Here is a 15,165-nt window from a genome sequence, read left to right on the forward strand (position 1 = left end):
TTTCATTGGTTGGGACACTGAGTCAGGAAATCATGATGCAGCTTTATGGGACTTTGATTGGGCTACATTTGGAGTGTTATGTGCAGTTCTGGTTGACTGATTACAAGAAGGATGTGGAGTCTTTTAAAGGGCTGTGGAGGTGGTTTTGCAGAATGATGCCTGGATTGAGTGGCATTAGGTTTGACAAATTGTATTGTTTTCTCTGGAATGCTGGAAATTGTGGCAAGACCTGATAGATATATAAAATTATGGGATGCATAGAGAAGGTAGATAATCTGAACTTTATTTCCCAGGATGGAAAAATCATATTCTAGATGACTAAGGTGAGAGGGGCAAAGTTTAAAGGAGAGGTGCAAAGCAAATATTTTACGTAGTGTAGTGAGTGCCTAGAATGTGCTGCTGGGGTCAGTGGTTGAGGCAGATATGATAGTCTCATTTAAGGGACCTTTGGGTAGGCAGATGGATACACTGGGAATAGAGGGATGTGGATTATTTGCGGATCGAAAAGAGATGTTGGCATCATGTTCGGCACAGATATTGTCGGTTGAAAGGCCTGCTCTTGTGCTGTACTGTTCCATGTTCCACAGAACAGTACAAAACAGGAATAGGCCCTTCGGCCCAAGAAAGGCACACCAATGCCTTTGCTTCATATAAGAAAATAACTGCAGATGCTGGTACAAATTGATTTATTCACAAAATGCTGGAGTAACTCAGCAGGTCAGGCAGCATCTCGGGAGAGAAGGAATGGGTGACGTTTCAGGTCGAGACCCTTCTTCAGACTGATGTCAGGGGGGTGGGACAAAGGAAGGATATAGGTGGAGACAGGAAGATAGAGGGAGATCTGGGAAGGAGGAGGGGAAGGGAGGGACAGAGGAACTATCTAAAGTTGGAGAAGACGATGTTCATACCACTGGGCTGCAAACTGCCCAGGCGAAATATGAGGTGCTGTTCCTCCAATTTCCGGTGGGCCTCACTATGGCACTGGAGGAGGACAGAAAGGTCAGACTGGGAATGGGAGGGGTAGTTGAAGTGCTCGGCCACCGGGAGATCAGTTTGGTTATTGCGGACCGAGCGCAGGTGTTCAGCGAAGCGATCGGCGAGCCTGCGCTTGGTTTCGCCGATGTAAATAAGTTGGCATCTAGAGCAGCGGATGCAATAGATGAGGTTGGAGGAGGTGCAGGTGAACCTTTGTCTCACCTGGAAAGACTGTTTGGGGTCCTTGGATGGAGTTGAGGGGGGAGGTAAAGGGACAGGTGTTGCATCTCGTGCGGTTGCAGGGGAAAGTGCCCGGGGTTGGGGTGGTTTGGGTAGGAAGGGACGAGTGGACCAGGGAGTTACGGAGGGAACGGTCTCTGCGGAACGCAGAGAGGGGAGGGGATGGGAAGATATGGGCAGTGGTGGGGTCCCGTTGTAGGTGACGGAAATGTTGGTGGATGATATGTTGGATCCGCAGGCTGGTGGGTGGAAGGTGAGAACGAGGGGGATTCTGTCCTTGTTGCGAGTGGGGGGAGGGGGAGCAAGAGCGGAGCTGCGGGATGTAGAAGAGACCCTAGTGAGAGCCTCATCAATAATGGAGGAGGGGAAGCCCCGTTTCCTGAAGAACGAGGACATCTCGGAAGCCCTAGTGTGAAACACCTCATCCCGGGCGCAGATGCGGCGTAGACGGAGGAATTGGGAGTAGGGGATAGACTTTGCTTTTGCGAATGCCTTTGCTTCGTCAGGAAGTTGAGAAAAATTGTCATTTCTCCACACAAACTTCCACAGATGCATCATTGAAAGCATAATGTCGAGTTGCATCACAACTTGGTTTGCGACCTCACGAAATTGCAGATAGTTGTGGATGTAGTCCAGTCCATCACACAGACCAGATTCCCCACCAATGATTCAATCTACACTTCACACTGCCTCGGGAAAACAGCCAACATAATCAAAGATCTTTCCCACCCTGGTCATACCTTCTCCCTCCTACCATCAGGCAGAAGACACAGAAGCTTGAAAGAACCCACCATCAGAGTCAGGAACAGTTTCTTTCCCTCTGTTATCAGTCTACTGAACAGACCCTTCACAAGCTAAGGTACTGTCCAATTCTCCTCTACCTCATTGTGGGCGTTGGACTTTGTCTCTGGAACTGTTGTGCACTATATTCTGCATTTTCTATCTTTTCCTTCGCCATACATATGATACTTAAGTTTGGCATGATTGTGTTTATGTAAAGTATTGTCTAATTTGTTAATTTGGATAGCATGCAAAACGTAACTTTTCACTACCTCAGTACACATGAAAATAATAATAAAACCTAACTTTAAAAAAAACTTTTTATGTTATCCCACTTTTGCATTCACTCTGCACACTGTGGGTAATTTACAGTGGGCCAATTAACCTACAAATCTGCACGTCAATGGGTTGTGGAGGTAAACTGGAGCACCCAGAGGAAACCCATGTGGTAACAGGGTAACCCCACACAGACAGCACCCGAGATCAGGATTAAATCACTGTCAACAGATCCACCAGCCGCACCACTCTATCACCCCTAATCTTGACGTCCTTGAGGAATTTTTATTTGCCATTACAGCCCTCTTTTGGCATAAGACTCCAAGAGTCATTAATGATATTCAAATATTCACAATTCATCATTAGTAATTTTCCAACTCATTAGTGCAAAAGAACAAAAGCTATGCTGTGATTATAGAACCACCAACGTTTGGTAACTTTATTTCTCCTAAATCTACAGGACCAATAGGAAACTGTTCAAACTGCCTCAGCTTCACTCTCAGAATAAAGGTTGTCCTGATCTTGATGGGCAAGCTGCAGGAAGCAGACAATACTTATAGATCCTTGTCTAAAAAATTATCTTCAAACTCTATTGGTTGCTTGTTCACTTTCTTTGTCCCTGCACTTTTTCTCTAACTCCCCCAACCCTCATAACCCATCGACTGAATGATCTTATTTATATTTTATGCCCACAACAAACTGTTACCCTGTCAGTGTCTTTATAATCTTAGAGAACTTCACTATTCGCAACTCTTCAATCTTTTTGTCTCATACCTTCTGTCTTTTCATTTGTCCTTTGTCTACATCTATCAAAAATACCCATCCCCTATATCAACCTATTACTTGCCAGGTGTTGACCTGCCCCTCCTCTCTTCCAGCTTTCATTCCTCTTTCAATCAGTCAAAAGAAGTGTCCTGACCCAAAATTTGCCCTTCCATGTTCTCCGGAGATGCTGCTTTACCTGCTGAGTTAACTGCAAACTAGCATTTGCAGTTCCTCGTATCCGGAAATACCCCCTTGTTCATATCCATCACCTTACTACTCCCTCCACTGTCCATGCAATTTAGAGCCAACTTTTTTCTCTTTCCCAGTTCTGAAGATGAGTCTTTGCTATCTCTGCCTGACCTGAGTTTTTCCAGTGATTTTATATTTCAGATTTTAGTGTCTGCAGTTTCTTTTAACGGTTCATTTATTATTAAAAAAACATTGATCCATGTCAGGATTACTCATCACCTGGAGGAAAATATAAAAAAATAACAAGTCAGCATGGACTTGGCATAGACATGAAGTTCCAAAAAGGATTTTATAAGACACTGCACAATACGCATATCAGCAAAGATGAAACACATCAGATAAGAGGGACATTGATAGTACTATTATGAAGTGCTTGGGCAAGATGTCACTGGGGATCTTGGCGCATGATTAATTCTTGGACAGGAGGCAGGTGCATAGTGGCATCCATAAGATAGCATTTCAATTAATTTATTACATTACAAAACCCTGTTTTTAATGCCATTACATATGCGTATGGTATGATTTTCCTCAATTGCATATAACATAATGTTATTCAATGTATCTTGTGACAGTATACATGTGACAGTAATAAACCAATTCAAAATTTTAATATAGGACATCTATATGACGTCAAATCTATATAGGACATAAAATAGCCCTTGCTTTCCCTCTCCATCCCCTCTCCTGTTCTCCCACCAGTCTTACTGTCTCCTACTACATTCTATCTCTGTCCTGCCCACTCCCCTGACATCAGTCTGAAGAAGGGTCTCGACCCGAAACGTCACCCATTCCTTCTCCAGAGATGCTGCCTGTCCCGCTGAATTACTTCAGCATTTTGTGTGTATCATCTATATGACATATGGAAAACCAGTGTTGAGGGATGAGGAACAAAATTGATTGAGCTTTTATAACGAAGACAATCTGGCTGATAAAATGAAACATAATAAAATATTAGCAAAGATTAAATCCCAGAAGAATTAAACATGTATCTTTTATACAAAATTGCCCCAAGAAAGCATAGTATGGTGGTGTGTATCAGTCCAAAGGAAAGTATAAAATAATACTCTGATGGTAATGTTACCTTTGTTATTTGCTTACAAAGTCAGTTATTTAAGGACAATCCCAAGAGATTCTATAAATAAGGGGGAAAAAGGTTATTAGCGAGAGAGTGGGATCCCTCAGGAATCAAAGCGATCATCTCTGTGTGGAGCCACAGGAGATGGGCAAGGTCCTCAATGAGTATTTCTCCTCTGTTTTTTACCGAGGAGAAAGACAGATGGACTGAGGAGCTTGGGGCAGTCAATAAAAGTGTCTTGAGAACAGTTAGTGTTATAGTCGAAGAGGTGCTGAAGGTAGATAAATCTTCAGGCCCTGATCAGATATATCCCAGGACATTGTGGGAAATTAGAGAGGAAATTACGATATACATGCATTTAGATGGACAAGGGCTGATTCGGGATAGTCAGCATGGTTTTGCACGTGGGAGGTCGTGTCTCACAAATTTGACAGTTTTTTGAAGATGTGACCAAAAAAGTTGACTAAGGCAGAGCTACAGATGTATATATGAACTTCAGCATAGCATTTGACAAGGTTCCACATGGTAGGGTGTTCTGGACGGTTAGATGGCATGGGATCCAGGGAGAGATAGCTGAATGGATAGATAATTGGCCTCATGGTAGGAAGCAGACGGTGATGGTGGAGGAATGCTTCTTGGATTGGAGGCCTGTGACCAGTGGTGCGCCTCGAGGTTCGTGCTGGGCCCTTTACTGTTTGTCATCAATATCAGTTATTTCAATGAGAACGTACATGGCAAGATTAGCAAGTTTGCAGATGATACAAAAGTGGAAGGTTTTGCAGATAGTGAGAAAAATTGCAGCAGGATCTTAATCGGTTGGCCAGGTGGGCTGAGGAATGATTGATGGGATTTAATACCGAGATATGTGAGGTGTAGCGTTTTGGGAAGTGTAAGATAGGCAGGACCTACACAGTGATTGGTAAGGCTCTGAGGAGTGTTGTGGAGCAGAGGAATCGAGAAGTGCAGGAGCATGGCTCCTTGAAGGTGGAGTTGCAGGTAGATAGGTTGGTCAAAAAGGCTTTTGGCACATTGGCTTTCATCAGTCAGAGCAATGAGTATAGTAGTTGGGAGGTGAGGCTGCATTTTGAATATTGTGTTTAGTTCTGGGCACCTTGTTACAGGAAAGATGTCTAGCTGGAAAGGATACAGAGAAGATTTTGCAAGGATGTTGCCAGGACTCGGTCTGAACTATAAGGAGAGGTTGAGCAGGCTGAGACTCTATTCCTTGGAGCACAGGAGGATGAGGGGTTATCTTGTGCAGGTGTTTAAGTGATAGGGACCCCCTTCTTGCCACACCCGACGAACAGGAAGTACAGAATTCTGAAGTTGTGCACCACCAGGTTCAGGAACAGTTGTTTTCAAACAAATATCGGGTCCTTGAATCGACCTGCACAACCCTAATCCTACCTCGACAACGGAACGCTATGGACCATTTCTTGCACTGCCATGGACCTGTTTTTTACCCAATAGCCTTGGTTTTTTAAAAAACGCCCTTTTTTTCTTTTTACTTGCCAAATTACGTGTAATTTATGGATAATTTATTTATTTGTGTTTGCTGAGCCTGTTGCCCGTGATACACCTGCAAGTAAGATTTTCATTGCAACTGTAGCTTACAGTACTTGTGCATATGGCAGTAAACCCGATTTGGCTTGAGTTGAAGGTCTTTGGAGAGAAACTGGGATTATTTCCATCCATGCAGAGAAGAGTAGTATGACTTTAGTGGAACCATTCAAAATTATGAGGGCTTTTGATAGAGTAGAAAGGAAAACAAGTTTTCATTGACAGGAAGATTTATAACCAATGGCAACATATCAGCAGTATCTTTTTCACTCAAAGGTATGATAAGGAACCTACCACCTGAGAGGCGAATGGAACTAGATTTGATCAATCAAGATATCATTGGATACTTTCTTAAAAAGGTTTCAGGGCAACAGGCAAAGAATAGGGGCATAGAATTAACTGGATACTCTTTCAAAGTGTAAACAGAGGTACAATGACCTATATTCTTTGATTCTATAAATAAGTTTGCAAATACAGCATAAAAATCATTCTAAATTAGTTTTGCTATATAATTTGCAAATGATAAATGGCTGGTAATGTATTTTTCAGCGGATTTACTATTTGTCTCTGGAGTTCTACATGGGTCGTACCTTGAAAAATACGATGATTAATTTAGGTCTAGAAAGTTCATGTGATGAAGCTATGTATCAGGTCAGTAAAAGATTTTGTTTTAATGAATTTGACAAAATGTTATAATATTTGCTGGCTCTTCAAACACTTGCTTTCTGAGAAATTTGCACAACATCAATTAGGCATATTCTCTTTTGAATCATTGCAGCCTAGGTTTGGCTACCAAGTTTTACATTGAACATTAAGAGACAGCTGGTGAATGATGTATTTAGCTTTATTCAAATTCTTACTTGCAAAGACAATCTTCAAGCACAAACATCGTGCACAGTAGACTATCTATCAAAACACAAGGTGATAAGTCAGACTTGTGTCTATTCTTTGTTATGTGTTGTTTTTGGTTCCAGGTTCATATGCTGATACAGTTTCAGTAAAGCTTTAAGTCCTGTTTCCAAGACTCATTTCCCTCGTATTACTTCTGTTTTCCACCAATCAGATGGTATTACATCAATAGTTCAGTCCGAGTCCAACCCATTTCATCCGACTTCATCCAAATGCAGCTGGACTATTGGTTGCCACCTCTTTAGCTCCTCCATTTTTACCTCACGAGTTGTGTAGCAACCTAGCTATTGGTAATGTGCTAAGCAGGTACAGAGGAGAATGAAATTGTTTACACAAAGACCTTGTTAACCACGTGTCTTGAGACAAATACTGTTTTACTGTCTCAACCTTGACATCTTGTTATTTCTTATTACCTTTGCATAGCTGGGTTTTCTGTCTACCTTGAGGTATTGGAAGGTAGTGGATCTCACTTGGTTTAGAGATTGATCATGGAAACAGGCTCTTTGACCCACCTAGTCCATGCCGACCATCGATCACTCATTCGCACTGGTTCTAAGTTATTCCACTTTCACATCCACTCCCTACACACTCAAGGCAAGTTACAGAGGCCAATTGACCTACAAACATGCACGTCTTTGGGATGCGGGAGGAAGCTGGAGCACCTGGAGGAAACCCACGCGGTCACAGGGAGAATATGCAAACTCCACACATCACCCGAGGTCAGGATCGCTGGCACTGTGAGGCAGCAGTTCTACCAGCTGTGCCACCCATATATCTTGTAGAGAAGCCATTGTTTCTGACCTGATTACAACCAGATGGCTAGTCTTGTTGTTTCTGTTTTATTAGGCCACTGAGTAAATAAGCTAACTTCCCATTTCATCACTGCTAATTAATGGGGCTGAGAAAATATTACACAATATTATTGTCCCTGATCTCTGGACCAGTTCTTCCTGAAGTCAATCAATCCTGGAGATTCACTCCTTCAATTAAATTATTACACATCTTGTTGCTTATATTTTAGTCTCGTTTTTTTATTGTCACATGTACTGAGGTATAGTGAAAAGCTTTTGTTGTGTGATGTCCAGTCAGTGAAAAGACTATGCATGATTACAATGAAGCTATCCACAGTGTACAGATTCAGGGTAAAGGGAATGAATTTAGTGCAAGATAATGTCCAGTAAATTCCAATGAAATTTAGTATTGACGGTCCGTGATGAGGTAGATGGTAGCTCAGGATCTCTCTCTAGTTGGTGATAGGATAGTTCAGTTGCCGGTCTACACCTGGGAAGAAACTGTCCCTGAATCTGAAGTGCCTTTCACACTTCTGTATCTCTTGCCTAATGGGTCAGGGGAGAAATGGGTGAGACTGGTACTTGATTATGCTGGTGGCCTTGCTGAGGCAGTGAAGTGTAGATGGAGTCAATGGAAGGGAGGTTGATTTGCGTGATGGTCTGGGCTGCGTCCACAGTTCTCTGTAATTTCTTCTTGACATTCGCAGAGAATTTCATGAACCCTATATGTGGCAACTTTCAATGGTTGGATCAATTGAAAACCCTGTACATTCTTCTCTTACGGAATAGTTGTTTCAAACTCTGTTTCCCACACAAGGACTAAAGAAGTGGAATCTCACTCAAATCCTTCCTACCTCTCTTTACTTCTCTAGGAGCTTCTTGAAACCAAGTTTACCTGTACCAATATCATATGATTCAAAATCATTTTTATTTTGCCAGTAAGGCATTTGGGAGTGTTTTGCAGCATTAGAGATATTATATAAATTACTGCCATGTTTTTTTCTTAAGGGTTCTGGAGTAGTTGCAAGAAAATAACTGCAGATGCTGGTACAAATCAAAGGTGTTTATTCACAAAATGCTGGAGTAACTCAGCAGGTCAGGCAGCATCTCAGGAGAGAAGGAATGGGTGACGTTTCGGGTCGAGACCCTTCTTCAGACTGATGTCAGGGGGGCGGGACAAAAGAAGGATATAGGTGGAGACAGGAAGATAGAGGGAGAACTGGGAAGGGGGAGGGGAAGAGAGGGACAGGAACTATCTAAAGTTGGAGAAGTCAATGTTCATACCGCTGGGCTGCAAGTTGCCCAAGCGAATGGACCAGGGAGTTACGGAGGGAGAGTCTCTGCGGAACGCAGAAAGGGGAGGGGATGGGAAGATGGGAAGAATCCCCCTCGTTCTCACCAGCCAGCATATCCAACAAATCATCCGCCAACATTTCCGTCACCTACAACGGGACCCCACCACTGGCCACATCTTCCCATCCCCTCCCCTTTCTGCGTTCCGCAGAGACTGCTCCCTCCGTAACTCCCTGGTCCACTCGTCCCTTCCTACCCAAACCACCCCATCCCCGGGCACATTCCCCTGCAACCGCAGGGATGCAACACCTGTCCCTTTACCTCCCCCCTCAACTCCATCCAAGGACCCAAACAGTCTTTCCAGGTGAGACAGGGGGTCACCTGCACCTCTTCCAACCTCATCTATTGCATCCACTGCTCTAGATGTCAACTTCTTTACATCGGCGAAACCAAACGCAGGCTCGGCGTTCGTTTTGCTCAACACCTTCGCTCAGTCCGCCTTAACCGACCTGATCTCCCCCTCCTACTCCCAGTCTGACCTTTCTGTCATGGGCCTCCTCCAGTGCCATAGTGAGGCCCACCGGAAATTGGAGGAACAGCACCTCATATTTCGCTTGGGCAACCTGCAGCCCAGCGGTATGAACATTGACCTCCAACTTCAGATAGTTCCTCTGTCCCTCTCTTCCCCTCCCCCTTCCCAGTTCTCCATCTATCTTCCTGTCTCCACCTATATCCTTCCTTTGTCCCGCCCCCCCTGACATCTGTCTGAAGACGGGTCTTGACCCGAAACGTCACCATTCCTTCTCTCCTGAGATGCTGCCTGACCTGCTGAGTTACTCCAGCATTTTGTGAATAAATACTGGAGTAGTTGCAGTCATTTTAAAATAAAATAAAATAAGGAGCCTAAAATTATATTTAACTGTAGCTTTGACATAAGAAAAGATATTAATGTGCTAGAATTAGTTTGAACTTTTTTTAAAATTAGACAGTCTGATTCAACTTAATTCTGTGATAATTTATAATAAACAAATTGTGCTTTTTTTCTTGCTATTGCATATGTGTGACTGGGCTCAATATGTATAAGATTTATATTTCCCTTTTTCCTCACATTACAGTTTTTAACATGTACACATGCCACACTGATTTTTGTACAATTCCATCAATTTCCCCCAGATTTTACTGCAAATCTGCACACAAGAAGCTGTGTGCAGATTTGCAGGGGCCAATTAACTTACCAATGCTCATACTTTGGGATTTAGGATAAACCCAAAATACCGAGGAGAAAATTGCAAACTCACCGGGAGAATGTGCAGACTTCACAAAGCAATATTGTAAGTCAGGATTGCACTGAAGTTGCTGGTGCCATGCAACAACAATTCAGCCAGTTTGCCACTTTTCCTTACCAAACTTGACCCCATTTGACATTGAAACCATTTACCTAATTGTGTAAATTATATGTCTATTTGGAACAATCTTGATCAAGTCGAAGAATATAGATTTAAGAGATTTAAGTACAAATGATCAATGGAACATTTCAGATGACATGTTGAACTGTTGGATGCCCTCTTTCAAGGGAAACATTGATAAAACGACCATGCCACTCGGGCAGATGAGAAAGATCCCATGGACTCTCAAAGAAACATGAATTATTCCCCCCAACTTGGCTAATTCTTATTCCTCAAACAATGTCACTGAGAAAACAGATCATATTACCAGCTGCAGGAATCTGAAATTTGTAAGTTGGCTGCTGCCAGGTTTGAGCATGGCTACACTTGCTTCATTGCTGATGGCTGCAGGTAGCCCACAGATTCAGGTCACTGTTTCTTTGCGTGTCTCTCCAACTTTAATCACCCAGACTGTTCAGTTTCTTTCCTAATCCTTATAAATTGTAAGATCTAATTACAAACATGTACATTGTGAGTCCTATTGATCACTAAAATCTCTTGAACCCTTTTAAAGCTATGCTTTTTATGTTTTCTTTCAGAAATGAGCCATTCAATCCATTTTGTCTCCGCATTACAATCTCATCAATCCCACTTTTCCCTTTTTCTTATTTTGCAATAATCCTGCAACTTAATATTTCTTACATTTCCATTAACTCTTTGATTACTTTGCCACTTATGTAATAAAGCAAAATAAAACAAGTACTGACATTCAACTCATAACTTATGTTAAAGACATATTTCTGCAGAATGATAAACTTCGTCTTCTAAAAGCATTAAATTAACTGATCATTAACTCATCATTATTTAGATCCTTGCATAGCTTTTCTACTCCTTACCTATAATCTCCTCCAGCTCTACATAATTTTCAAAAGAATTAAGTTATTTTTAATCTGAGTGTTCCATTCTTTAAATGTCTTTACAATGGTAAAAAAAAGTGTTTTATTTTTACTTCCTTGACTTGTATGTAATCTTGTTGGGTCCTGTCTATTTCAGGACTGCCTTGAGTCGGTGGACCAAATATATTCAACACCACTTCATCCAACCTGAATGCATATACTTCAGTCATTACCGGTTTCATGGAGAAATACGTTGATGACTGTGTTTCAACAAAGATATTTAAGGTCTATCCTAACCCCAAATCTTGGATGAACAGAGAGATTCACTCTTTGCTAAGAGCCAGATCCAAGGCTTTCAAGAAAATGACACTGTATTGTACTAGAAGGCCAAATATGAACTCTGCGATGCTGTTGGTGAAGCCAAGAGAGAATCCCAGAACAAATTAGAGACTTATTTCAGTGAAGTGGATGCCAGGTGACTATGGCAGAGCCTGAATACCATAATGAGTGGCGACACGCTGAAATTAGGGCAGGTCAAATGTATTTTTCAAAGAGTAAATTCTCGGAAAATAGATGTGATCCCTGGAAAACTTCAGGAATCATGCCGCCCAACTGGCCAGTCCTCATCAACAACTTTTTCAACCTCTGACTTCAATACGCTACCATCCCTGTCTGCTTCAAGAAAACTTCCATTATTCCAGTCCCCAATAAAAGTAAAGTGACCTGTTTCAGTAGTTACTGCCTAGTAGCTCAAACATCGATCATAAAGAAATGCTTGGAAAGACTGGTAATGGCCCATATCTGTGCCAGTCTTCCAGACAATCTAGACTCCTTGCAATTTGTGTGCAGGAAAAATAGCTCTTGAAATGATGCCAAATCCTTTGTTCAGCACTGCCAAATCCTTTGTTCAGCACTTATCACCTTGACAATAAGAACATAATAGCTCAGCCTTCAATACTTTCATAACAAATAAGCCCATCTCTAAACTCCTGCAGCTGGTTTAGTTTAGAGATACAGCATGGAAACGGGCCCTTCGGCCCACCGAGTCCACACCGGCCATCCATCACCCGTTCACGCTAGTTCCATATTATCCTAGTTTTTCATTTCACCCCAGGGCGAGTTTATAGAGGCCAATTAACCAATGAAACTGCATGTCTGAGATTGTTCTTTTGGACTTGCTGACTGGCAGACCTCAGTCGGTTAGAATTGGTTAAAATTTGCCCTCCAGCCTAATGCCTCAATTCTGGCGCCACTCAAGCTTGTGTGCTCAATCCTCTGCTTTGCTCCCTGTAAATCCATGACTGTTAAGTACAGCACTGACTCGATCTTTACATTCACTGATGATTCTACTGTTGTTAGGCGGATCAACAATAAGGATGAGACGAGAGTGCAGAAAAGATTAAGAACGTTATGCCATGATGTCAGAACAACAGTCTAGCTCTAAATGTCAGCAAGATGAAATAATTGGTTGTTAACCTAAGGAAGTGAGGGGGTGTACACAACCCTGTCCTCATCAGCAGATTTGCTGTAGAGCTGCTGTCAGACTCCTAAACCATCATTTCTTTCGCACCCACTTCCTGGAGATGCTGACACCTACTCCTACCTGCATTCTCTACCTCCTTTGATTATTCCATAATTACACATCAGTGTTTTTTGACACTGCTTCAAATCGAACTACAATCTTTGCACCTTTTGCTGCTTTGCATTCGTGGTTTTATTCAATTTTGTACCAGTTGTTACCATGTGTACTGTTTACTCTGTGAGCTTCATGCGAACAAGAAAACATTATTGCACCCTGATGTAAAGGAAAATAAACTAACCGGAATCGGAATAAATAACACATAATAACATTTGCCGTTATAAAATTGTGCTTTGGATCTTAGCTTTACTGCCCTGATCTAAATCATTTAAAGTTTGTGTTATGTTAAAATTTATGTACAGAATTGGCTTTTTGAATCTGCATCTGATACTGCTGCATTCTTTGTTTGCTTTAGATTGGTTTAGACATTGAGGAACTGGAAGACATGGAAAATGATGCTGGTCTTGGCAATGGAGGCTTAGGAAGGCTTGCAGGTAATTTTATTCTTCCACTCTTCTGCTTTTTATGCTTCCCCAACACAGAAAAAAATTGTAACTCCATATTTTTTCTATGTGAAATATTTGTACTGTATAGAGATTTTTATGGAAAATTTTATTCTTGTTCTACAAAAAGAAAGTTCATAATGTTTGCTGCCATTTCACAAATTCATGCTATTACGTCCTGCTATTTTCATCCATTCTCTGACCAAAGCTCAAATGGATTCTTCTGCCTTCGCACCTTGCCTTATAAATTTACTTTCTTCCATATTTGAAGTTTGAAATTCGATATATCTAGGATACATTTATCATTATTCATGTGGCATGGCAACTGTTTGGGCCAAGGCCTCAACGAGACCTGGGTGTCCTTGTATACCAGTCACTGAAAGTAAACATGCAGGTACAGCAGGCAATGAAGAAAGCTAATGGCATGTTGGCCTTCATAACGAGAGGATTTGAGTATAGGAGTAAAGAGGTCCTTCTGCAGTTGTACAGAGCCCTGGTGAGCCCTGGTAATACCATCTAGAGTATTGTGTGCAGTTTTGGTCTCCTAATTTGAGGAAGGACATCCTTGCTATTGATGGCGCGACTGTCATATGAGGAAAGATTGGAAAGACTGGGCTTTTATTCACTGGAATTTAGGATGAGAAGGGATCTTATAGAAACAAATAAAATTTATAAAAGGACTGCTAGATACAGAAAAAATATTCCTAATGTTGGGAGAGTCCAGAACTAGTGGCCACAGTCTAGGAATAAAGGGGAAGCCATTTAAAACTGAGATGAGAAAAAAACTTTTTCACCCAGAGAGTTGTGAATTTGTGGATTTCTGCCACCGAAGGCAGTAAAGGCCAATTCACTGGATGAATTTAAAAGCGAGTTAGATAGAGCTCTTGGGGCTAGTGAAATCAAAGGATATGGGGAGAAGGCAGGCACGGGTTACTGATTGTAGATGATTAGCCATGATCACAATGAATGGCGGTGCTGGCTCGAAGGGCCAAATGGCCTCCTCCTGCACCTATTTTCTATGTTTCTATATTTCTAATAAGGTATCAGAGTTATGAACGCAGCCCAACCCATCTAACAAACTAGTTGTACCTTCACTTCATGCTACCTCAGGAAAACAGCCAACATAATCAAGGACCCTAATCATTCTCTCTTCACCCTTCCCCTGTCAGACAGAAGATGCAAGGGCTTGAAAGTACATATCACCAGATTCAGCTGCTCGATTGTTATTAGAATCTTGAATTTAGGAATAACTGACCTATTCCTAAATCTTGAATTTAGGAATAACTGATCTGTTTTTTTCAAAATTCCAAAATCTAACAAAATAGAAAAAAATAGCATCTAATTAACTTTTGATTCAGTGGAATATCCCACCAATCTGAATTATAGAATATGCAGTGTTGTTTCTTATCTGAGATTATTTTTTTGAAATGTATATTCTCATTAGTAGAATTGGTGTTAGTATATCAATAAGTTAAATAAAAATATGACTCAAACATTTTATTGTGACTCGGTGTTTTTGGTGAGTGTGCTACAATTTTGTTTCCATTCTTAAATTTTGTTTGTCCTGTACTTTTCCAACAGCCTGTTTCCTTGATTCCATGGCAACATTGGGCCTGGCTGCATATGGGTATGGCATAAGATATGAATATGGAATTTTTAATCAGAAGATCAAAGATGGGTGGCAGGCATGGAATTAATTAATTGCCTTAATTTTACTTCCTGACTGCTGTTTTTAGTATTTTTATTAATATTCCAGTTGAAACATTTTGTGATCACAGACTGGAAATATTCAACCATCTTCCCTTCAGCAGAACTCCATATCCAGAAAGTTATGTGTGCACAGTCAGGGGATACAGACAGGCATTTCTGAGTCCACAAACGAGACTCCA

At 41.6% G+C, this 15,165-nt stretch overlaps 1 protein-coding gene across 1 annotated transcript in view; it reads left to right on the top strand.

Moving 5' to 3' along the window:
• Nucleotides 1-15,165, top strand: part of LOC144597663 (glycogen phosphorylase, brain form-like) — a 60,205-nt gene that overhangs the window by 2,291 nt on the left and 42,749 nt on the right. Inside the window, exons 2-4 of the mRNA XM_078407186.1 lie at nt 6,470-6,571; nt 13,189-13,267; nt 14,858-14,961. Coding sequence (XP_078263312.1) covers nt 6,470-6,571; nt 13,189-13,267; nt 14,858-14,961 — 285 coding nt within the window. The remainder of the gene's footprint in view (nt 1-6,469; nt 6,572-13,188; nt 13,268-14,857; nt 14,962-15,165) is intronic.

This window comes from Rhinoraja longicauda, chromosome 10 (genome assembly GCF_053455715.1).
Source record: "Rhinoraja longicauda isolate Sanriku21f chromosome 10, sRhiLon1.1, whole genome shotgun sequence".
Lineage (NCBI taxonomy): Eukaryota > Metazoa > Chordata > Chondrichthyes > Rajiformes > Arhynchobatidae > Rhinoraja > Rhinoraja longicauda.